The sequence below is a fragment of the Poecilia mexicana genome, unplaced genomic scaffold (assembly GCF_051168715.1).
Source record: "Poecilia mexicana isolate PSO_F unplaced genomic scaffold, ASM5116871v1 scaffold_7, whole genome shotgun sequence".
Lineage (NCBI taxonomy): Eukaryota > Metazoa > Chordata > Actinopteri > Cyprinodontiformes > Poeciliidae > Poecilia > Poecilia mexicana.
In genome coordinates this window covers 2573657-2599279 of record NW_028263376.1, presented here as the reverse complement: position 1 = coordinate 2599279, position 25623 = coordinate 2573657, and the positions used below count along the sequence as shown (strand labels likewise).

The 25623-nt window shown below is 36.9% G+C and overlaps 1 protein-coding gene across 1 annotated transcript in view; it reads left to right on the top strand.

Moving 5' to 3' along the window:
* The first annotated feature begins 15225 nt into the window (after positions 1–15225).
* Positions 15226–25623, top strand: part of ctnnbl1 (catenin, beta like 1) — a 100895-nt gene continuing 90497 nt past the window's right edge. Inside the window, exons 1-5 of the mRNA XM_088006877.1 lie at positions 15226–15378; positions 18148–18378; positions 21386–21492; positions 21632–21771; positions 24393–24490. Of these exons, the coding sequence (XP_087863003.1) occupies positions 15349–15378; positions 18148–18378; positions 21386–21492; positions 21632–21771; positions 24393–24490 (606 nt within the window). The 5' untranslated portion in view covers positions 15226–15348. The remainder of the gene's footprint in view (positions 15379–18147; positions 18379–21385; positions 21493–21631; positions 21772–24392; positions 24491–25623) is intronic.

The following is a 25623-nucleotide window of genomic DNA, read 5'->3' as shown; positions in this document are numbered from 1 at the left end:
CACTCTTTCTTTTTTGTCATTAAGCAAACTCTCATATTTGGATAATGTCACAGGAAGTAAGCCATGTGGGAGATGCAACATGCAATAACCTCTCACAGCTAAACTTTAAGAGGTTTTTTGAAAGGAGAAAACCCACAACCTCTCACATATCTTGGTTAAGTATTTTTGCCTCAAACTAATTTTAAAATCAAATGAATAGAACCCATTTAAATATAAACATCACTTAGAAAAAAGGTTTCATTTATTAAAGTAAAAAATATCCAAACCAACCTGATACCTTGCCAAAATTAAATGCCCACAACTTTATATCTGTCAATATCACCTTTGATAGTGACAACTGACATCGGTCTTTTAGTAGTAGTAGTAATAATAATAATAATAATAATAATAATAATAATAATGTCTTTTAAATATATATGGATGGATTTTGGCATGCTCATCTTTGCTAAATGAATTTAGTTCAGCCACCTTGGAGGGTATTCAGACCATACTGTCCAATGGTATTTTTTTATTTTGTTTTTTGTTTTTCAGACAAAATCCCGGGCAGACATTTTTCATTTAGACTGCTGAGTATATTGTCAATTGATTGATGGATTAATGGATTATGTAATTGCTTATACACTGTGTGAATGAAATAATTCACAATTAAATTGCAAAAATGTCGCCGTGAAAATTTTGACATTACTTTAGCCCATTTATAAGAATAAATAAAATACGTATGGGATAGTTCTGAATGATTATCAAATAGTGATTTGAAGTAGCTGCTGTATGCTGAATCTTTAAACAAAGGTGTGTGTATCGTTAGCTGAAAAGATACACACACCTTTGTTTAAAGATTCAGCATACAGCTTTTCAGCTAACGATACACACACCTCATTAAGCCAAAATCACTGAAACTAAGAGGTTGAGCCTGATAGTTCACCAGACCACTACTAGACAAGTATTCATTATTTGGACTTTGGCGCTAATAAGCTTCAAGCTCATTTGCATTAAAGGCCCAGACACCTTTCAGAACCAATAGAACCATACAAGCCAGCCACAGTACTCAGAATTGGCCTTTAATCTCCAAACTACCATTTCTCTATCATGAATCTTCCAAACAAATGAATAATCAAGATGTTCAGCATCTCTGTTCAAACTCCTGCTTTTCAATGCGATTTAACATTGTCAAACCCTGCGTTGTAATATTATGGCACTTCTAGTTCAAGTTTTAAAAAGTGCTGATATTCTTCTTGGTTTTTACCCAGTTAGAGACTGGATTATGTTGTTCAGTCTTGTGATGATATTGGGTAGGAAATTCCCATTGGATGATCAATACACTGTCTAGAACATTTGGACATGTGTCATTTTTTGTGTAACAGTTGTTCAAGGTGTAAATGATTTTTACTTTTTATTTTTACTTTTTATATTTATGTTTAGTCTCTATGGCAACCATTGATCTGAGCAAAATGCCTGGGTGGACCTAGTTAGCACTACCTTCAAGGCGCTGTTCCTCCTCAGAGCTGCAGTTTCCATGTCAAGTTTCTACCTAAAGAATAGTTCTAACTTGCAGCTCCTTCAGACTAGCCAGCAGTGGTTAGCAAACACTCATCATAGGAGCTACTGCTCAGAGCAATGCTGGTTAAAAATGTACTTTTTTTTTCCAAGCATGAAAGGGTTAATAGATGAGCCATGTTGTGATGACCTTCTGAAGGTGGAGTTTCAGAAAGATCAGGAGTTTTTAAAGAGACAGAAGTCCAATTTCAAGGTGCTAAATTATGATGGCAAATTTCTTTTAAGTCATATTTGATATATGAAGCATTTTTCTAACACTTGAAGGTAGCATGATTATGCTGCAAAATCACACTAGGTGTCTGGTAAACACATAACACTGCCCCTTCAAAAGGAGGCCCTGGAGGATAATAAGGGTGATAATTCTCTACAAACAAACGTCCTTGGCAGGTTCTGGATTTTTATGGTGTGAAAGTGTGCATGCATTTAAAAATACATAAATGGTTTATGTTGTGGCTCACAGACTCTCTTCATTCCTCTCTCTGTTCTTATCAAACATTCATTGGCCTCTTTAGTATTCTGATGTAGTTCATGATTCTCTGTCTACATCTGACTTCACAGGTTGCTGGGATCAGACCTGTACAGAGAGAAGCCAGTTGCCTGTGGCTCACTGCGTGCCAAGGACCGCAGGAAGAGATTGCACCCAGAGGCCGACTGACAGAGTGACACAGACACACTCCCATTACACACCAGGAGCAGGTTGCCTTTAACCTTATTTGATTTGGGCGATCAGCTACAGACTGTGAAACGGATTCAGGTGAAGCTGCTGCACAAGATATGCAGCCCGACCTGCTGTTGCCCGTGGCGACAGTGGTCTTACAAATAAATTGATATAGTCACAGAACTGATTATTGAGCTCATTAATTACAGGATGGGTCTTTGTCACGGCCCTGAAGAAATAGCTCAGCCACTTTGTGTTGTGAAGGAGATAATAATCGCTCCTGGAGGCTCCTTAGCATTCATCTTGCATCCAGTTGACTTCTTCATGTGATTCAGCAGGAATACATTTACAGCTGATATTAAAATGCGACAGCAGTATACGGAGTGAAATAGGATTTCTCTTCCCCTCACCTTAAATGCAGATTCTGTCCTTTGCGTCCTACAGTAAACATTTCATTTCATTGGCTCATCCAAATACATCCTTTCTGTCCAAACTGTTGTAGTTTGGATAGTCGCTTGTCTAATGTTGATCAGTGATGGATGTTGCTTCTCAGGCAAAAGGATGTTATCCATCTAAAACATGCTAACCAACAGGACAGAAGGTCTTACACCTTTCAACTTTCAATACTTTCTGCTGCTTCATCTAAACTCTTTCCTTATTGGTGGGCTCTTCCAAAACACTTACAGGAAATTTACAGATTTGAGGTTGTACAGCACTGATCTTAAATTAGAAGAAAAAAAAAATATTTGGCAGAGCTAATCCCTCTATCGAATGTCTGATTAGTGCGGATGCGATTATGTGTGTGGAAACGTGTGTTGGGGAAAGATAAAGAGAATCTCTCTGGGAGAGAGTGAATGCTGTTTTCTTCCATGCCATCTCTGAGAGAAAAACTTCAACGAGTGGATGGAGTGTAGTAGGAATAGATGATGGATACATGAAGTGAAAAATTGATTGAAATGTCTGATATGTTGTAATTCCAACATAAGCTTTAAGGTTCAAAGTTTGAGTAAATGCAATAAATTAAAAATAAACTGAATGAAAACCTGTTAATAAAGCTTGTTTAAAATGTTGAATTTAAGGATTTATGTAACAATCATGACCAGGAGCTACTAATTTGAAATGTTAAATCACTCTGATTATGCATCAGAAAAGTGCAAAGATGTGGTTTGCTCAAAGCTTTTGGTTTGTCTCACTGTACCTAATGCTATTCTTCTCAGTTTCTGCTGTGATGCTGATATAATCCCTGCTTTCCTCAGAAGGCCTCGCTGAAACCCAGGTTTTTCCTCACACTGACAGAGCTGCTAATCTGTTCATGATCTCATGGTAGAAACCACCTGCTGTCATGGTGAAAACCCCTACTGTTTTTGGATCAGTTTCAAGTTTTTACTCATACATTTTCAGTGCTTGCGTTAAGCTGCAGGGTGTTGCAGAGATGTGTTTTAATGCAACAACATGCACCTGTTCAGTTGACAATTAACCTAATCTAAATACATGCTTTAACACAGGAAATCAAAAAACCTGGCCAAGGAATGAAAATTCAACATTTCCTCATCATTGGGTAAGTTGGATGTGAGGTTTTCTCCTCTTTGCAGGACAAATATAGTGAAAAAGTATTTGCCCCCTCATAGATTTCTTTTTGTTTATTTATTTTTTGTCAGATGCACATGCTTAAAAGGGCAATTTTATGTGTTTTCCAGTCACGTAGAATCATCTTATATCATAATCAAGAAACTATTTTATCTTCAGTTTATAACAGTTTATAAAATGTTGTTTATAACAAATATGACTTCAAAGAAATTTGACTTTGTAATTTAATGCCTTAAAATCGGGCCTCTGTCTCTTTAAAAACTCCTGCTTTTTCAGAAACTCCGCCTTCAGGAAGTCACCACAACATGTCTCCTCTATTAACGCTTTAACAATATTTTTAACATTGTTGCTCTGAGCAGCTCCTATAATGAGCTCAGCAGTTCCACCAGCTGTTTGCTAATTGCTCCTGGCTAGTCTGAAGGAGCGGAGTGGGGGATGGCTGCTCTGTGAGGCAGGAGCTCAAAAACTTGAAACTGAAGTTCCATGGAGGAGCTTCATCCTTGAAGGCGGAGCTAGAAACCAAGCATTTTGCTGAGATGAATGGTTGCCATGGAGATTAAATGATTTCTCAAACATGCATGAAAGAATCAAAGCATCATGGAGTTCTAGAGAACAACATATCACATGCAGTATCTTTTTCAAACTGAATATATTCTTATTGTTCATCAATGTAATCTTAAATGAGCCTCAAAATGTCCCAGAAAAAAAGCAAAAACTAAATATTTACTTGCACAGAAAACAGAATGGCATGTTTATGTTTTGCTAACTGGAGTAGAAATAAAACCATAGATTTGCATCAGATAGATTCTATAGAATCAACAGAGTAAGAGTAAAACAAGTTTTATTTCAACAATACAGTCTGCCTGGCATTTGTGCTCCTTTGGTTTAAATCAGGCATCTTGCTAGCAACACACAGGAAGCTGGACAGTCCAGATGAATTCATTTAATTCATTTTCATGCCTCTGAGGAGCTGCTAATCAGACCAACACACTTTCGTCACTATCAGTTTTTGGGAGAGTTTTGTATGTTCTTTTTGATGCCGTTGCAGCAGTGAGTGATGCTGTGGTAGTGTGGGTGGGTTGTTGGTGTCTGATTTAACATGCACAGGCCCCTCTGATTAGCTTCCCCTGGTTTACTGTCACCCAGAGGCGTAGGCCACCGCCGCAGCGCCCACCACCATCATATTAATGATGGAGATAAAATGAACATGTTTTCCCATCCTTTATCTCTGATTACCTCTTTCCTTCCTGTCTTCCCTCCTTTCTCATCAGCTTTACCTCTTCTCTACAAACATTTTAACATATATTTTCAGCATTTCACTTTTTTTCTTTGTTTTTCATGTATCTTTTCTATAAACACTCAAAAATCTACCACATATTGTTTTACCCATGCGAACAATCAAAACTGGAATTCTGAATAAGTAATGTAGCAATATTTTATATTAATATAATAGTTCTAGTCCTTTAAAAAGCTGGAATAAACTTGGTATAACTTTTGACTTGTCTAAGCCTTTGCTCTTCTAATATCTCAGCTTTAGGGACAGACTCTGTGAGGTCACACAGGAATTGCCCTAAGAAAGATTCTCACATTTGAAATTTGTTTGCTCTAATCTCTTCTTTGCCCCTGGAGACAAGTAAGCCCACTTATCAAAGCTAACCAGGTAATGAAAATTTGAAATGTATCAAAAATGTTAGAATTTTTTTTCTCCATTAATATCTACCTGAAACCTAATATTTACATACACTGTGTGAAAAGACACAATACGTTTTTTTCCCCCGTTGTCTAACTAAACTTCTTTTAAAGTCAATTAAAATTAAAGTTATTTCTCTTCACAAAGAAAAATAAGCATTAAGGATAGTTTTGTTTTCAGATATTTTAGCTGTCCTTGCCCAAGGAAAGAATGGTTTTTCTGGAAATCTGGCCCATTTCCCTCAACAGAACTGGAGTAGCTGGGTCATGGTTGTATCCCAGATCTTTTCACTTCGACACAAACATTTTCTAAGGGACTGAGTTCAAATCTTTGTGTTGGCCATTCCAAAACAATGATTTAAAACCTTGACAGTAATGATTCTTCCCCTCTAAGTGGGATGTCAGCCGATGCTGGTTCACTCTCACCATCTTTAGCCAGCGTCTTGAAGGTCTTTCACTTTTGTTATCCAAACATTATCCAAGAACCGGAAAATAATTTGCTTGGACCTCTTGTCTTAAAGAGGAAGAAAATGACAATTGTTCCACATCATGTCCCACCATTTCTGTCACTTTTCATAAAAAAATACAAAACAACACCACCACCCTGAATTTTAGGGGATGTGTGTTGTTCTCTTCTGAATGATCACAATCACACTTACCTTGTGATTTAATGTAATCTGCACTCTCAGCTTGCGTGAAATTGAGCCATTTCAAAGCAAATGGTTTGCCATTCAGTGGGAAAAGATCCCACATTGTCATGCCTGTTTTATTCTTTTGGGAAATAATGTTGTGATTTCATTAGACAGACATTTGTTTTTGAAAAGCTTTTGCCACTTTAAGGAACTTGTTCAGCAATCTGTCAAATCAAAGCAGATTTGTGATAAATAGGCTTCCAGGCTTCTGATGCTGGGTATTTATGTAACAGCTCTGTCTTTACCCCTCCGTCCTGTTATGCACACTCGGAGACCGGTTGGTTGGTTTTTAGATGATTTATTACAATCTGTAATCAGTGGTTGATAAAACACATATGGCGCAGTGAGCCTCTCTACCGGTCAACCTATGGCTCACAACAGAGCGCTGAACCAACTGTGTAATTCACAAACAATTATAGTGAATTCCGACATTATATTTTCTAGGCCATTTGATCGTATAGTTTTAGAATACAAATAAAAATATGAATAATAAATACAACAACAGTCATTAAAAGCTCTCTGGGGATTAGTGGAAAAGAAACATGTCATGTTGCCATAGAACCCAACAAACAAACAGAATGGCAACCACAACTGACAAACTGATACACATATCTGACAAAATAAATTACTGACAATTAATATAATATAATTACCTGTAATCAGTGGTTGATAAAACACATATGGCGCAGTGAGCCTCTCTACCGGTCAACCTATGGCTCTGTGCAATGCAACAAAGATTCCAGTCACCCTCCTGAACAAACCTCCAACACCATTTGGAAGAGAACCGGATTTGTTGACTTACCACAACAGAGCGCTGAACCAACTGTGTGGAATTTTTGGTTTCTCATCCAATTTATAGGTAACCAGTAGGGGGCGCCAAAAACCACCAATTACAGGATAACTGTGAAACATATTTTAGCAGGAATTTAATCTGAATATCTAATACCCGTTACATTTATTCATATGAACAAATAGGGCTTTATTTGGATGTCAGCAGAAAAAAAAGATCCAGGAGACAGTTAGCATTGGCACTTGTTGTAGATGTTGGCGTGTGTGTGTTAGCTGGAATGTACCCCAACACACACTATTATTCACTTACATGACTTCAACAGCAGCTTTTAAAACACATCGCAATAATTGTTTCCACATATCGATAACCAACCAACTGAATTAAAACAAACAAGTTAAAGGTTGGGGTTTTTTTCCAAGCAGTTGATCTTTGGAGTTTTAAATTGTTACTTTTCAAACTTCCTGTGGTGGTTAGCTGCGCTGCAATGTTAGATAGTTTATAAATAAGAACAACATGTGAAGATTCTATTTAGGATTTGTACATTTTCATTTCCAGTGCTACTGTATAGCAACAGAAATGAACCAATACAGGGAGAAGGAACACATTTGTAATATGAATTAACATGTTTAAATTAATTCCTTTAAAACACAATAGAAACATTGTGATGGACTGCAAAGAAACAGGACTGCTGGACTTCAGCCTTGGATGGTTTTATTGGAACAGAAAAAAGTCAATTGTTCAGTTCTGAACATGTTAAAATGGACTGCAGTTACATGAGTACCCAACAAAACACTGTCTACATGTAAAAAGACTAGCTATGGTTCATACACAACATTACCAGCACTTGATGGAGTTTGATGGTTTTGGATTTCTGTGAAGACAGGTGGTTTTAATTAACTTGCAACACAATTATTTACAATTTACTAGTGAAAATGAACTTTAGAGTGACACTGACTTGGTGAACTCTTCAAAAAAAGTACAGACATCTTTGAATATGTTATTCCACTAAAATGGCTGACTAAAGTTGACATTTTGTTTTTTCGTAGTTTACCTTCAAGTCATTATCTAATTCTTATAAACACATATGAACACTGAAGAAAATTCTTAAAATCCTGATGCAAAAAAAAAAAAAGCTATGAAAATATAGTGAAAGCTTTAAAACACAGTGGGACATCTCCCTTGTTCAAATGGGTCACTGCTGACAGGCACAACAAATAGTTTTAAAATACAAAAGGACAGACAAATTCAGCATCAGTAAATTATTACTTCAACTTTTGTTCACTGAGAAACGGGGAAGTGTCACAGTAGATGAAATATTTAAAAAATAATAAATAAATAAAACAGTTGACAGGTGAATATCATCACTACTCATCACTAAGGAGAGAGATAAGACTAAAAACACCACATTACTACTTCCCAGTGGCTGACTGGAGGGGAAGCTCAGTAAATCTATGTTGGATTTAATGGAAATGACAGAGGGGAGTTTGGAGGTACCCAAACAGGAGGGCAAAAGCAATCTTGACACCATGCTGTAGTATCCCAGGAAATATACAGCTATTTTCAAAGGATAATATTCCAGTGGATTTTAAACCCAGCAACACTCTCAGACAGAGAATGGCTCATCCAAAGGATAAAACACCCAAATAGGAGCTCAGCGATGTGGCAATGTTTATCTCTACATTGGAGAAGCTGACCAGCAGATATACAAACTGCTGGTTCAACAAGAGCAGCAAACTAAAATCGAGTCAAGAATCACCGGTTCATTCACATCTATAGGACAAGTTACACTCATTTAAAGACAGCAATGTGCACATTTCGGAAATTGAAGTTAAATGGTGTGTGGCAAAAATAGAAGGCGGCACTTATATTAAACATTAAAAAAAAAAGCAATAAGCCGATGACCTGAACACCTACTCACTTTTTTCACCTTTTATGTTACAGGCTTACTCCAAATTATAATAGATTAATCTTTTCCCTCAAATTTCCACACGAATACTCTATTATGTCAATGTGAGAAAAAATGTTCTGGTTGTTTTGCAATTTTGAAACAATTAGAATACAAAAACAAAAAGTAACTTATCTTCGCACTTTGTTGATGAAGCTCATCTTTGGATGACAACTTCTGAGGAATAAGCTGATAGGCCAGTCACTTATTTTGGGTGGCATTAAATTGGAATGCTGTTAAAAAAAAAAAGCACATTTCAAGGGGTTTCATCTGTTATCCCTGAAATACTGTTAAGTTTAGTTGTATCCAGTCTCATAGTGAAGTAGAAAATTTCAGTGGGTTGAGAATTTTTGAGTAGTACTTGGTTTTCAATTTGCATACAAGTTCTACTTAAATATTTCATCTGCTCTTGTGCAAATTGAACCTTGCAAAAAACGAATATTCCCCCAAAATCCCTCAGTTTTAGGTGCAACCATAGTTCTGCTGCTTTCAGGATGGTTATTCCACACTTTCTCTTTTCATTGCTCATCTTTTGCGTTTGTCTGCTTTCACATTCTCTGTTTCCCATAATGGAGTGCTTTTCCCTTTATGTGGTCAGACGTCAAGCTTCGCTGCTTGCTGACGGCCTTCCTTTTGAATGTTGTTTCTATTGCTGTACCGTCACAGATCACTGCCCAGAGACTAGAATGGCACCAGAGGAGTCTCCACTCATACATTTCCTGATGATGCTCATTGAAAGGGTGATTTTCTGCTTGTCTGGAACAGTAAGACATCCACATAGATAAATTTCTACCGTCATGAATAGAGCAAAATTGAACCCACTGGACCAGGATTTATGTCACGTTTCTTTGGATAAGTGACAGATTTTGTGATGACATTTAAAAAGAACACTTTAATGTGAATTTAGAATTTCTATCCGTTGCAAATTTCACAACTTCATAACCTGAAACTTTGTAGGTTTGACTTTGCACTCCATGTTATCAGTCTTGAGTCAATGCTTAGCTTTTTAAAACCCTTTTAGGACTACAATTATAAAGACAAAGCATAACATGACAAAGCAGTTTCCTACACTTAGACAGTAGCTTCACAGCTCTTTGTATCTGAGAAACCCTGTGTTGTTGCACAGCACCTCCCCCCCCCCTTCTCACTCTCTACTTCCCCTTGTCAGAGGAGGGAGATGTTGCTCCCAGCTCTCCGTCTAACGGGTGAATTGAGTTTCCTAAATCTGCCGAGATTTACCCTGTCCAGAACTGAAGTAAACTCTGTTTAAGCTGGGTGCGAGAAAGACTAGCCTGGTTTCTGACGACCTCCATCCAGATGTCCCTCCTTTTTCACCCTGTGAACTAGCCAGATAGAGCAGCCTGGAATCAGCTAGTTTCACAGAGCACACCTGTTAACGGTCGCTCTTTCTCTTATTACAACTTGCACTTGTTACTGAACCAGGTTGGTTTTAGTGACTCGGGCGAGTCCCAAGGGTGTTGTTTTAGTTTTGGCTAAAAGCAACCTATAAAACATTTTCCACTTTCTCCTCCCAGAATCAAACTTCATAGCTATTTTAAACCATCAAAGAACTTTAAGGTGACTCATTAACTGAATGTCCACAACATCTTTTAGATTTTCTTAATGCTAAGTATTTTATTAGTAAGGCAGTTTTGCAAGGGTCAGTACAGCTTAAATCAGTAGCAGAAATAATCAAATAAGTAAAATCAATAATTTAGCCTCTTTCCCTAATGCTGACACTGTGAACTAAAAAAGGGAAACTTTGAGAGAGAGGGACGGAGTTTGGCATTTTGAACCCCAGAACTGGCCTGATGATGAAAAAGGTGTTGCAGCAGCAGGAGGCTCCCAGTACAGGAAGAGTACTGAGTCAGAGCGGCAGATCTCGGGCCTCAGGGTGACTTCCTCATGCGCGTAGATGTCCTCTCCTTCTTGACTTGCAGCTCTGTAGCTCCTTTCTCTTCGTCTCACGATCTTTCTGGTCCATTGAGATGTAGAAGAGCTGGTCTCATGGAAGGAACACACCAGTTCTTCATCTTTGCCTTTGTCTTTATCTTCATCTTTGCCTTGGTCTTTGTCTTTGGGGTCTCGAACCCAGCTGATGAGAAAAGTGCAATTTGAAGCCACATGTTGCGGGGCTAACGGGTTGGTCCCCATGTGCAGAACAGTCTTCGGCTCTGTGGCCCCGGCTCTTCTTCAGCTGCAGAGTTCTTTGTCCATCTCGATCTTGGCTCGAAGCTGCCTGAAGGATCCAACCAAAGATTCCTCTCTTGCACTCACCTTATAAAGGGTTTATCCACCCCTTTAGTGCATTTGCATTGGCTAGCTTTGTTGCTGTGCCTGTCTCATTGGCTGACTGCTTGGACCGATAATCTCATATCTATCACCATCTTTGGACATGACCTGATGTCTGTACCAGTGTCCCAGGGTTGCTCAACAGCTCTCTTGTGTCTAACCTTTTCTTAGGTAAGTTTTAAGTTTAGCAATAAGGCGTTGGACACCTCCGCTCTCCCATCAGTTCCTCTTTCCCCTGACCTTTCACCTACCATCTACCTCCAACACATCAGTGACCTTTAGTTACAGTTACACATTTTACACCATTTCCAGTTCAATGTCAAAATCACATTCATAACCTTTTAGTTTCTCTGATTTAGCATTCACTTATAATATTATAATAACCATTACTTATTAGTTACCCTTATTATAATCATGATGTGAGTTATTACAGACATTTCTGAAAAGAAACCAAGAATAATTCATTATTCTAATCATTTGACACCATGTTACAATTACTTGTTTCACCTTTAAGTACTTCCATAAGTGTAAGAGTAAGTGTTAAATATTCTTATAATCAAACCAACATCAACCAACCATTCAAGTATTTTACTCTGGGTTTTATTCAATTACTCAAAATGTTTAGATTTTATTCCTTAAACCTTTAATGCTCCGAAATGAGCACTCTGAACTATTTTTAATCACTGCAGGCTGGAAACTTCCTCTTTCTCCAGGAAACCTGCTCTTCCTGTTGCATAACTCTCTTTCTGGCAGACTATGATTTTTTATGATTAAATAGAAAAAAGTAGAATTAAAGCAGGACACAATAACAACACACACAACCAGATTAATTTTATTACCGTCTGAGTCTACTGTTGGGTCTTGATGTCACCTGTGTAATCAGTTTTAAAGATAACTTTATTTATTGTTATTATTAAACTAAAATCTCCAGCATGGGGAAGTGGGATGAGCTCGACTTTTCTCGACACCTGGCTTGTCCAAAGAAGATGCGGGTTTCAACAGCCTGCAATGCCTCATGGTTCTTAGAAGAAATATTATCATTACTGTTATTAATATTGTGTGAATTTTGAAATCAATTTTTTATATGCATTATGACACTTAGAAAAATGATGATTTCAGCATGTACAAGGTGCTGTGGCTTAGTTGGTCAAGGTGTCTGTTAACAGGAGATCTTTGGTTCAAATCCCAGGGGTGCCTTTGCTCCTCAACATGTATGGATAAAATCCTTAGAAAAACGGCAGATCAGTAGAGGACATTAATCCTGGTCACTGAGCTGTTGCTTTTGTATTTCTAACCATCTGCAATTTCACAACATAATTGCCTGAAACTTTTTCGGTTTGACTTACCATGCTTGAGCCAGTACTTTAGGTTTCATCAAAATCACATCACAAAGCAATTTATAACAGAAAGCCGGCAGCTAGACAAGGATCCGTCTCTGAGAGGGTCAAAACGCCTGACTTGTACATAGAGCAGTGTTTCTCAACCCTGGTCCTCACTGCCACACTGTCCTGCATGTTTTAGGTGTTTCCCTTCTGCCACACACCTGAATTGTATCTCTGGGTGATTAACAGGCTTCTGTAGTATTTGATGGTCATGCAATCATTTGAATCAGCTGTTCTGGATTATAGAGGCACATCTAAAACATGCATAGCAGGGGGGCAGTGAGGACCAGGGTTGAGGAACACTGACCTAGAAGATCGTATAAGCAGGTTGTAGAATCTATATTCTACAACCTGCGCTGTTTTAGAAGAAATTTTACCATTGCTGCTTATATTCAGTGAGTGTTTGTTTACCATGTGTGCCGACATTTAGAAACTTAATCATTTCAGTATTTAATGTGGCTTAGTTAAAGCACCTGTCTACTAAACAGGAGATCCTGTGTTCAAATTCCAGCAGTGCCTTTGTCTTAATAAATCTGTTTAAATGCTGGATGCATGCCATATTTCTTTTAGACATGTAACATATGAGGATATTTAAAACAAATAGTTTACCACTAGGTGTACTTTAATCAAGCACACAGTTATTTGTGGCTAGAAAATGCTGCATGCCGACTGTCAAGTTTTTTGCTCTCTCTAAACCACCTCAGCTTCTGTCCAAACTTGAAAAAGCTTGCTTCCCTCAAAGAAATGCAGGAACCACTCATCTCAGTGACATCTTTTATTTATCTTTTCTTTTTGTCTTTAGATTATTTCAATTGACAGTGTAAGACCACCATGACTTCACATACGTAGTCAGAGTAGTCACAGAGCAGGTTGAAAACCTACAAACAAATTAAACAAAATCAATTACAGATCACAATGAACTAATTTTTTCAGGTAATGTTAACAACCTGCTTTTAAGTTAACAGTGAATGAACAAACAAACACTTTATTTGAAGGGGGTTGAATAAGACTGTCATGACACCGTCATTAACATGACATAACATCTGTCATAAACATGAATAAGCCTTCATGAATATTTATGACTGTTGTCATAAAGCGTCATTCGGTAAATTATGACACTTTTAATACAAAGTTGACATTATTCAAAATGTCTTTGTTATGACAACTTGACATTAACCAAGAAATCATTGCTGATATATTTTTTTTATAAAAGTATTATTGATTGCACTTTAAAAATTAGGTAACTTTATGTTATTAAAGGTAAAGTTTAAACAGTAATGATTTCCTAGTTAATGTCAAGTTGTCATAACAAAGACATTTTGAATAATGTCAACTTTGTATTAAAAGTGTCATAATTTACCGAATGACGCTTTATGACAACAGTCATAAATATTCATGAAGGCTTATTCATGTTTATGACATGTGTTATGTCATGTCAGTCTTATTCACCCCCCTTCAAATAAAGTGTTACCCTACATTCCAAACACATAAAACCCATTTTGTCAACAAGGCTAATTTGGTCTCCTGAATGCAGATTAAATGATATAAACTGTGCATAATGTCCAGTCCCTACCAGTGGTGTCTTTGTGGAAACTTGAAGCTGAGGTTCTTTGTCTGCAGAGATCATTGTGAGCACAGGTGTGTCAAGTTACCTTATAGACTTCAGATGGGCCTGAGTGAAAGGGATGGGTGTGCTTGATTCTCTGTGATGTGTGTGCCAGTTGGGTGGAGATAGTAAATGCACTCACAAGTGTACCATTTGCTGTTTTAACGTGACACCGACAAAACAACCAAAAATTGTGAAACAGCCCTCAAGTCTTCTTTTTCTTCTTTTTCTGAGGTTATTGGCAGTTTACAATTTTGGTGTATTACTGCCATCAACCAGACTGAGTTTAATCTACAAGTTTAACTCATCCTATCTCGTCAATATCAATATATAATAATAAAAAAGAAATTAAATTCTCTCAGCTAACTTTGTGTCCTTTAAATACTTCATGAGTGCTTTAATTACACAATGTGACTGAGACTTCTCTAATATATTATGGTTACTGAAATGCCTGTTACTCACTCCATTACATTGTATAAAAGCATGTTCAACTCCTTCTATTTCTTCACAATGTGGACAAGCCCCTGATGGATGTTTCCCTATAACATTTAAACCACTATTTAGACTTGTGTGCCCATTCCTCAGCCTAGTTATCTTTGCTCTTGCCTCTTCATTATCTCATTACTTCTTACAATTGCCTCTTTTTGTATTTATGCCTTCGTCTCTCCTCTATATTCCAACTTTAATAATTGTTTTTATTTCTGTTCTCCTTGATGGGACCATCAGTTTAATTTCATTTGCCTGGACTGCTTCTCCAGCCAACCTATTTGCTTTTTCATTGCACTTGATTCCTATACCAGCTGATCTTATTTTTCTTTGTTGTTGTTTTATGCTATAAATAAAATAACTAACTTCATCTAAAAGATCTTGACGAGTTGCTGATTTTCCACTTTGAAAACTAGCTAAGCAAGACACTGACTTTGAGCAAATAATTCATTTACTGGGTTCTTTGCCTACAGGAACAACAAAAATGAAGCTTAATCGCAGCGCTTTACGACATAGAAAGCAGTTTACGACAAAATGTGAAGACACAATTGCGCTTTACGACAGGCATGTTTCAGTTGTTAGCTTGTTGTTAGCTGGAAAGCTAGTCGTGTAGGATTTCAAATTTAAACGCGGTTATATTACGGTACAGGGACGCAAGCAGGGAACAATGGATGTTGGAGAACTCCTGAACTATCAGGTATTCACTCTTGTCTTTTATAGCGAATGAATTTTTGTTTAGTGATCGTATCCACTTGAACTGTTTGCAAGTAACAGCTTTGTAGTAACAAACCAGAGAGCAGACTGCTATTTAGAACCATTATTTACGTCCTTTTCTTTTTATATCATCTGTAAATGTCTAATATTAAAAGCCAAATCGGCCATGCATTAGTTTAATCGTTCCTAATCAAAATAAACGTCACAGCTTATTAGCTTGAAGTTTTTGCTATAATAAAGAGGTTAAAAAAGTAGAGGTTTTCGCTCATTGTAACTTCAGACAACTTAATTAGATCTACCTGGTTGTATTTATCACGTCATGTTTTTTTCTTTCTTTCTGTAATGTCGACAAATATACATAATTGTATGAAGTGTTGACCCACTCCTAATGTTTTAGACTTTCTTTCAACTTTTTGGAGTAGTCTATACAGACTTCTCTCAGAGTGAATTTCAAAGCATACCCAGGCTGTTTCACGGTGTTTCTCCCTTCGCTTCGAGTTTTTTATGTGACTGATAAATGGGTCAGAACACAAAGCTGAAGACGAAGCTGAAGTTGGGTTCCATTTCTAAAGGGCGATTCCACCTAATTTTTCACAACCTTCCGCATTTTTAATTGATTCTAGTTTAAAAACTACTACACCTAGACACTTAAAACCTGGACTAGATTATTCTCCTCTTCAAGCTGGATATTTAAAACCATGTTTGGGATTTGTGAAACCTTTTTCTGATTGTGAAACTTCACTTAAAAGACCCCTGCAAAAGATCTTTCCTTCCAACAGCCATCACCATGTACAATAACTCTTTGAAGAATTAGTGAGTTACACCAACATTTACTTTCCCATTGGGATTAATAAAGTGGTTTTGAATTAGAATTGAATTTGAAAAAAGCTGAATGGAACAAGTATGAATAGTAATCTGATCTTTAGTGAAGTTTCACAAATCACATAAAGGTTTCACAAATCCCAAACATGGATTAAAATATTCTGCTATTACAGCAGAATAATATAGTCCAGGTTTGAAATGTCTAGGTGTTGTAGTTTTTTAATTAGAGCAGTTTTAGTGTGATCCAGATGCAAAAAAATGGTGAAAATCGAACTTTGAGTTTTCACAAATTAGAAAAAGGTTTCACAAATCACAAATATGGTTTTAAATATCCAGCTCGACGAGGAGAATAATCTAGTCCAGGTTTGAAGTGTCTAGGTGTTGTAGTTTTTAAACTAGAGTCAATTAAAGATGTGGAAGGTAGTGAAAAATTGGGTGGAATCGTCCTTTAGCCATTGGAAGCTAGAATCGGAAACCAACTTCAGCTTCCTAAGCTGAAGTTGGTTTTCGATTTGGGAAATGGCTAAAGGGCGATTCCACCTAATTTTCACAACCTTCTTCATCTTTACTCGACTCTAGTTAAAAAACTACAACATGTTGTAGACTCTTCATACCTGGACTATGCAAATATTCTGCTCTAATAGCAGAATATTTAAAACTATGTTTGGGATTTGTGAAACTTTTTTCTCATTTATAAATCGTCAATTAAGGGCCATTTTTGCCCTTTTTTTTAAAAATTTCGGTTACACTAGAATTGCTCTAATTTCATAACTACAAGTAGTGGAATATGCCTGACAACTCATATATCATTTGACAGCAGATTTTCTGTCATTTGCAGTGTAAACAAGATGGAAAAAGACATTGGGTTTTAATATAGGCCCGGTCTTACTTCTAGTGCCAATATGTAGAATAACCAACATTGGCTGGTAATATTGGCCGACTTGCAGATATATTTTGGATCCCTAATGAAAATACTTTAGTAGCAAGAGAAACTGTGTTGCAAAATGGTTGGCTTACAGGTATAAGATGGAAGTAGACTGAGAGAAAAAGTCAATCTGTTGTGTAAATAAAACTGTAGTTTTCTCTCATTGTACTGTTTTGTGACAAGCTGCTATTTCCTGCAGCTGTGAGTGTTCATAATGGTTTCTGATTAGTTATCTACATATGGTCCAGTTTTTATGTTGAGTGGGTTTTAAGAGGCATTATTTATTATGAAAAACTTGAAGACAATATGCCAAAGACTACAATCTGACAGAGGATATGTGGGGGGAGATAAACATTAGGGTGATGGCCTGGCCTTGGCCTGTCGTAATAGGCAATATTTCAGTCATTCAGTTAATTGCTAGATGAATTAAAACAAACTCAATAATTTTGATTGGCCTGAATTATTGTTTTTGTCTTCTCCTCTTTAACAATTGGATGACAGAAAGTCTTCAATCGGGTACTTTGGTCTTAACTATCCACTTTTTTTTGAAAGCCGATTTTGTTTATAGAAAATTTTGTTTATTATTTATATTATTTAAATAATGATTATTATTATCTTACTTTTTGTTGTTAATTTATTTTAGATATTTAAAATATTTTCCAGTTCCAGTGTTAAACGTTCATTAGAATTTTAAGTTTATGGATCCTTCAGAATGTGTTCTTGCATCACTGTGCCATTATGTTACTAGAAAATGGCCTCAAAACAACATTATTGTTTATCGGAATAATTTCAGGGAAAATTTATTTGGCAGCAAGAAGTGCTATCGGATCAGGCCTACTTGGAGCTCATCGTAAAAGTTAGATGGACAAAAATACCAGTGGAGACATGCGAAAGACTTGTCTGCAATCAGAAGTGTTTGGTTGCCAATAATGTGATTCCAGTCAGAAAGAAACCTCTTAGTAGTATAAAATAATAAATGTAAATTTAAATGTTGTTCTCCTTCAGCCTGACAGAGGAGCCAAGCGCCCAAGGGGAGAGGATGGAGGAGCTGCAGGAGGAGATGACAACTCCAGAGGAGGGAAGCAGCAGAAAGGTGTGGGACCCAGGGAGGCAGCCAGGTTCAGGGAGGTGGGAGGAGGAGAAGGAGGAGCTGAAATGAAAGAAACCGAAGAGCCGACTGGAGACAGGAAGATGATCTTAGAGAAACTGATGGACCAGGATGGGGAAGAACCAGAGGTGAGCAAAATTACTATTTCAGTATTACAAATATTACTATTATTTGACAAAATTCATATGTAAAGCAAAGTGAAGCAACACATCTGTTGCAGTATGCATTTAATGCACCCAACATAAAAAATAAATGTTGTCATCATCAAACCTGTTGGAGTTAAGAAATGAATTTCTGATTAATAGGCGATTGATTGGTGCATCATTAGTTTGAAATGGTCTCAAACTTCTGGCATTTTCTTGTTTTTCATTTTCTGCTTTTCTCCATCGCACCAAACATAGATATTGTGTGATTATAATAATTGTCCTGGTGAAACACAATAACTACTTATGATTAAGTACTTGTTTGGCATAAACTGTGTGATTTTGAATGACTCTACTTTCTCAAGTCATTTCTCCAGCAGGCCTGTCACGATAACATTTGTGTCTTGCTGGACGATAAATTGTCCCAGTAATTATTGTGATAAGCTAATATTGATTTAAGACCATTTTCTAGTAACATATTGATTATTGCATAATAATGCCAGTTTATGCTTTTTAAAAGATCAATGAATTGTAATTTTGTAACCAGCACTTACCACTGGAACTGGAAGATATTTTAAATATCCAAAATAAAACATGACAACCAAAAAAAAATACATTTAACATAAATCAAAACCATACCACACTGAAACCATAAATAAAATGGATTATGAGGTCTCTGTAAAAAATGTTCACCTTCAAAAAGTATTAATCATCAGAATGGATATGATTGAACTCATTTTAATTGATCATGTGATTAAATGATTCTTGGGAGGCTTACTCTTCATTCTTACTCTGGTCCTATTCTTGAGGTTAATCAATACTGCACACCTAAGCCTTTTAAAAGGTCAAAACATTTCATTTTCAGGTGTGTTTTTTTCTGCTAACCACTTTCACTGTTTGGCCAGAAAATGAAATTTTTTGCTATTCATAGCATTATTCAAGTCCAAACCTCTAATTTCACACCAGTTTTTTGCACATATCCTGCAACTATTCCCTGATGGTGCAGATAATATGAAGGAAAATGACTTCAGGTTCAAATACATTCTGCTGGGGGTTTTCGCTTGTAAGTTTAACGATTAAATGTTTACTGGGGAATTTTAAATCTAAAAGTCGGTTCCTGTGTTCTTTAATCTTCCTGGATCAGCAGAAACTCAAATTGAGTCCTTAACATTCTATAGGCGAGTAAGTTAAAGTCAACACAATATTTAAATGTCTCCTATTAAATAAATCAATAGTAGACATTAAATAATCATTTGATCTGGTTTATTTGATAATAAATAATTTGTCTTACTGTCTCAGTAAGACAAATTACTGAGACAAAGTACTTTAGAAAATCAGCTGTTGGTTTCATTCAGTTCACCAGATAATAAAGACAATAAAGATGTTTCTGTCATTTGATTGACTTTGTGTGAAATTGCTTTTCTTCTTTTAAACAATTTATGATGGAATTTAAAAATAACTTATTTAGAATAGCACTGTGGTTATTAAACTACATTATTCAGACATTGTCTGTTCGTATCTTTTTAGCTGTATGTACATCAACACAGGAGCTTTGCGGTTCCAGTACTTTGGAAAATGTGTGTGTGTTGTTCATGCTTATAAGTAACAGGATTCAATCACATCCAAAACACAACAGAGAAATAAGTATCTGATGCTGGTTTTTCAGGTTTCCCTACTTACAAAGAATAAAGAGCACTGTAATTTTCTTCGTAGGTACACCTCAACTTAAGACAAAATGTAAAAATAATCCAGAAAATCACTTTGCATGATTTTTAAATAGTTGACTAGCATTTTATGTAGTGAAATAAGTATTTGATTGCCTAGCAACCAGCAGGAGCTCTGGCTCTCACAGTCCTGTTAGTTCAGCTTTAAGAGTCTCTTCTATCCTCCACTCATTACCTGTTTGAGATCGTTACCTCACATATTCCAATGCAATAAAATGTGTGATTTTTTTATATTTTCTTATGTTTATTTGGAGGGGAGAATTATCTTTTTTTTTAGATTTTGTCTCTCACAGTTGAGGTGGACCTGCGGTGAAAATTGCAGACCTCTTCATTCTTTGTAAGTAGGGAAACTCAGCGGTGTATCAAATGCTCCCCCACTATATCTACTTATTATTGGAGGTTTCTTACAGAGTCTGGAAAAAAATATTGAATTTAAAGTCAGCCCATTTCTTTATCCACCAACTGTCAGTCCATCCTTCTTTACTTTACTGTCCATTTATGTAATACCTGACCTCTTTACCAGTATCTGCTGTAAACTCTTAGTTAACTCTAGTATTTCTGACTTTTAAAATAGGTCAAAAATAGGCTGAGAGCGCTGGAAAAATCTGCAGTTTAGTCTTGAAAAATGCATAGAAAGCCTGAGATATACCTGTTGTTTAATTTCTCTATTTTATATTAAAAAAATTGTCTGTGTGAAACCCTGAACAGTACCGCTATTTTATTTGCAATCCAATCCAACTTTTATAGCTTTTTCCATGTTATAGTTTTGCTCGTTTTTCAGGTGAGACCTAAAAAGTTACTGAAACAACCACAAGAAAAAGGAAACGGTTCAGCCAGGAGAATTTCTGGTGTCACCGATGCCATCATCATGTGTAGGACATTTGAAAACTGCCACCTCTATAATTACGTTCCTATAATCCCACTCTGCAGCCTTTTCAAAGATTCCCACTGTCAAGAGGTACTCAGAGTCAAGAGCCGCATTGTTCCATAATGTCACCCAGTTGAAATGTCCTAACTGGTCATTATCTGCCCAGCAATTTATGGCTTTTAAGCCATCAGGAGGTTAAATGGATTCCCTTTTTCAGTGAAATATCCCCCAAATTGGGGGGGGGGGGGGGGGAAACCTGTGCTCCTCTCACATAATTAAGGTCACCCTGATGGCTCCTTTGCTATTGCAACAGCTGCTTCAATAAAAACCTTTTTTTTTCTTTCCCTCCATGGTCTTTTTTTCCCATCTTTTCTTTCTCACTCCTGCACTAATCAAACAGGCAGAGCCAGTTGACGAGAGCTCAGTGAAGAAAATGATTCTGACCTTTGAGAAAAGGTCGTACAAAAACCAGGAGCTGAGGATAAAGTTTCCAGACAATCCAGAGAAGTAAGACCATCACTAATGACGCATTTTGGTTCACTTCACAGTCACACACTTTGTTTCTTTGCAAGTTAATGTGTAATATGATCCATTTGGACAGAATCAAAAGCGTCTGGTAGCACATTTTCCTTTTGTTTTTGATCAGGTTTATGGAGTCAGAGCTGGACCTGAACGACATCATCCAGGAAATGCATGTAATCGCGACGATGCCGGATCTCTACCACCTGCTGGTGGAGCTTAACGCCGTCCACTCGCTGCTGGGCCTCCTGAGCCATGAAAACACTGATATCCTTCTGAATAGCTATTGAAGAACACATCAGTGTTTATTGTCTTCCTCCCGGGTCGTTAAGCTCCATTGATTTCTGAAGAAACTGATGCAATTTGTCTGTCACAGTTATTGTCCCAGATGTTGTCTCTAAGCTTTTTACAAATCAGGATACAAGAGATTTACAGTATTTGTGATTTAATGAAATTTAACACATCACAATTAGGGCTAGTGTTATTCATCTATTGACAGATTCTGCAGATTTTTCATGTAAGCACGTAAGCTAATTTTATACAAAACGCATAGAAAAATACAAATAAATACATTTTTTAATAAAATAAACATGGCCTAAAATGCAATGGCATAGCTTTCCTTTAGTGAATGCTTGGTCATTTGTAGCAAAGGATGCATCCGCAGCTAAGAAGATGAAACCAGATGAAGCGTAAGAGTGGAAGAAGCCAGTTAAAAGAATACTGTATTTTATATGACGTTTTCAGTTTGTTTACGCCAAGAGAGAGCGAGATGGCAGATAACAGGAATACTGAACAAAGTAAAGCAGAGGTGTTCAATTTTATCCTTTTGAGCTTTCAACCAGGTAATATCCCGGATTTAGAAATACTGGCAGCTATTTGGAAAAAATCCATATCAGAAAGAAAATACACATTGAGTTTGATGGCTTTTGATTGCCAGTTCACATCGTTATATAGCCACAGCAAGGCAAAGACCCACCCAAAGTCTGATCTCATCTTTATTGCCAGATGGACCACAGAGACAATCCTGACTCCCACCTCATGAAGTATCCCTCACCTCTTGGAGGGGATGATTTTATGGCAGGAAAGAGAACCGACAAGGATTTCAGGAGAAACTTCTAATTCTTCTTTGTCAGTTACTCATGGGTGCAGGTCAAATAAAGGTGCAAACTACATTCCACACGTCAGTCCTTTAAGACAATTGCCAGATTAAGCATTTTACCCAAGATGTCTTCAGGTCTCTTCTGCTATCACAGCTGGAGAAACATCTAAACATTATCTGGAAACTTCTTTAAAGGAAAAACCCATCTTACAGAAATACAAAAACAAAGCAGATATAATCAGTAAATAAATGGTAAAAAGTATCATCAGTTCCATCAAAAATGAAATAAGACTAAAGATGAAATTTTCTATCACAGTAGTCATAAGATTTCTTATACAGTCAAAACATTTCCAGGACAAACCTGTTTGTGAAACAGAATTTGAATGAAACAACTCCACTTTTGGTGAAAATCAAAACAAGCATACAGTACAGGTGCAAACTCCTCATTCCAGCTGTCATGCAATGAAATAAAGGAGTGATGATTTCAGCTTGTGGTGCTGCCACCAGGCCTGAATACCATGCAGCTGAAGCTAAAGTCATCCATACATGTGACACCGTCCAATCGACACCTAAAGCCTGGCTGGAATATGATCTTGAAACAGAATAATGACGACAACAAGTGTGTAAAGGCTGTAAAGGGAAAGATTTGAGATGCTGCTGTGGCCCAGTTCAAACCCAAACCAAAGACTAATTAAAATACTGACTGAGAAACCTTTAGACGGTTTGTAGACAAATAACCACGTAGTATAACTAGTGTTGCAAAATGTGTCTAATGGTAGTCTCCAGACATTTTTTCTTTCTGAAATTACTAGGAATCTCAAAATAAGTTGCAGTTTTGTCATTAATGGTTGAAAACATTTAACAAGAGAGACCAAAAAACAAAATAGAAACTGTATCACTAAAGAGGCAGTAACATGTATTTCCAGACCATAAGCATCAAATAAATCTCAGTTCGTAACTGATTATCAGCAAAGAACAAATGACAACAGCTGATAAACAGAAAAAGTAAATAACAAAAAAGAGTAAAGTAGTATGGAGGCTAAAAGTAGTAAAACATGCTGAGGAACAGGAGCTGTAGCCACGTGGAAAATCCTCCGTGTTGTCGTTGAAGACGGAGAATTAAACTTCCTCTTGGCTGCCGTTGTCACCATGGTCAGCTTCGTCACCACAACGATACAAAACTTTCCTGCATTTTCTCTAACATGGAGGAAATCTCTTTCATATTTTATTTCTTGGAAATATGCAGCGACCCCAAGACGTTAAATTCAGCAATACTGATTGGCCAAATACTTTTTGTTTTCCCCTAAAAACCACACATGATTGGCTGTTTAGCTATGTCTCAGGAAATCTTTAGTGTAGCGAGGAGAAATGATAGGAGACTGCCTGGGGAAATGTGGAAATAATTCAGATCGCACATCAGCACACAATATTAAGGAAAACTGACATTAATAATACAATTTTGTTTCATATACATAATAATGCTATATATAATTTTTAGAGGATCTTCCTCTCCATATCTCAGAGTGTGGCATCAGTTTTTAACACTTCCAAAGCATTTCATCGTGTCAAGCAGGGATTTAGACCTGATCAATCACTACATTTATTGATTAACCATTTGAATCCTTTTGAAGTTCCATAGAACTTTAAAAGTTCTATGGAACTTCAAATCCTTCTCCTATTTGAAGGACAGCTTTAAATGTTAATTTCAATGTAATCATTTTTATCCTCCCCATAAATGTAATGATGAAAACGTGTTGTAATAGTCTTTATTTTTCTAAACGTCAACCACATGTTGCCATAGCAGTGGTGGACCTGCTGCAGGAGCTGACGGATATTGACACGCTCCATGAGAGTGAGGAGGGAGCCGAAGTCCTCATTGACGCCCTGGTGAGTTCAAAATTGACATCAGTCTTTGTTATTGATCACTTGACTCTCACTGGATCAATACTTAAGTTTTTGTGCTTTGGATCCAAACTAGACAGAGAAAAATTGATTACTTGGTCATTGTTAGTGAATACAAAATAGGACTTCTGTTTTGCTCTCATTGACATTAAAATGTTTTTTTTTTAGTTTAATCTTTTTGGTTGAAGTCTGTTTGTTGTTGCGCAACACCTCCCCCCCCTTCTCTCTCTCTACTTCCTCTTCTGAGAGGAGGGAGATGTTGCTCCCAGCTCTCCGTCTAACGGGTCCGAGAAGCCTCTAACTCCGGAGTATTACTACAGATGAGAATATAGAGTATATTTTCCAATTATACGTTACAGACATTGTGATTACAATAACATCAATCATTCCAGCTATTACACTCATATGTAATTTGTATTTCATTTCCTTAATCATCATTAAATCATCATACAAGGTCACTGTTATTTCTCAGGCCTTTACCCCGTTTTCTGCGTGTACCTAGAGAAATCTCACACTTCCATGCCAGTTTTCTCGACAAGTCTTAAGCTAGTTTTTATTTATAACTTTACGATGCTTTAATAGGGCTCTAGTTTTTTTCTCTTTTTTTTACAATAAAATAGTGTTTTTAGCTTCTCCTGCTTATTTTAGTCTGTCTGTGAACCAAGCAGATACCTACTCAATAGGAGCATCAATATTGTTGATATCCCATTATGTTTTCACACAAAGGTCAGACTGCAATAATGTTCAGTTCTACCTTTTAACGGAGGAAGGAAGTGATGGGTGGTTCTGCAGCTTTTCATCTAATATTGTCTGTCTTGTTTGTTACTGCGGGGACTGACCCCTTTTCTCTGCTGGCTCACAGGTCTGAGCTGTGAGGTTGAACACTTTTCTTCTGCAGGTATTCAGTTGGCTCTGAGTTACTGGAGTTTGCACATGCAGATGCAGGTTATTTTCTGACTTCAGTGTCGTCTTCTCTTTTGCAAAGCTTCCTGTAGCACCAGCACACATTCTCTCTTTTTTTTTTTTTTGAATCAATACATGTCTGTGGTGTGTAACTTTAAAAGAGTCTGTGCTAAACTCGGTGATCCAGAAAGGATCTACATTGAAGATTTATTTGA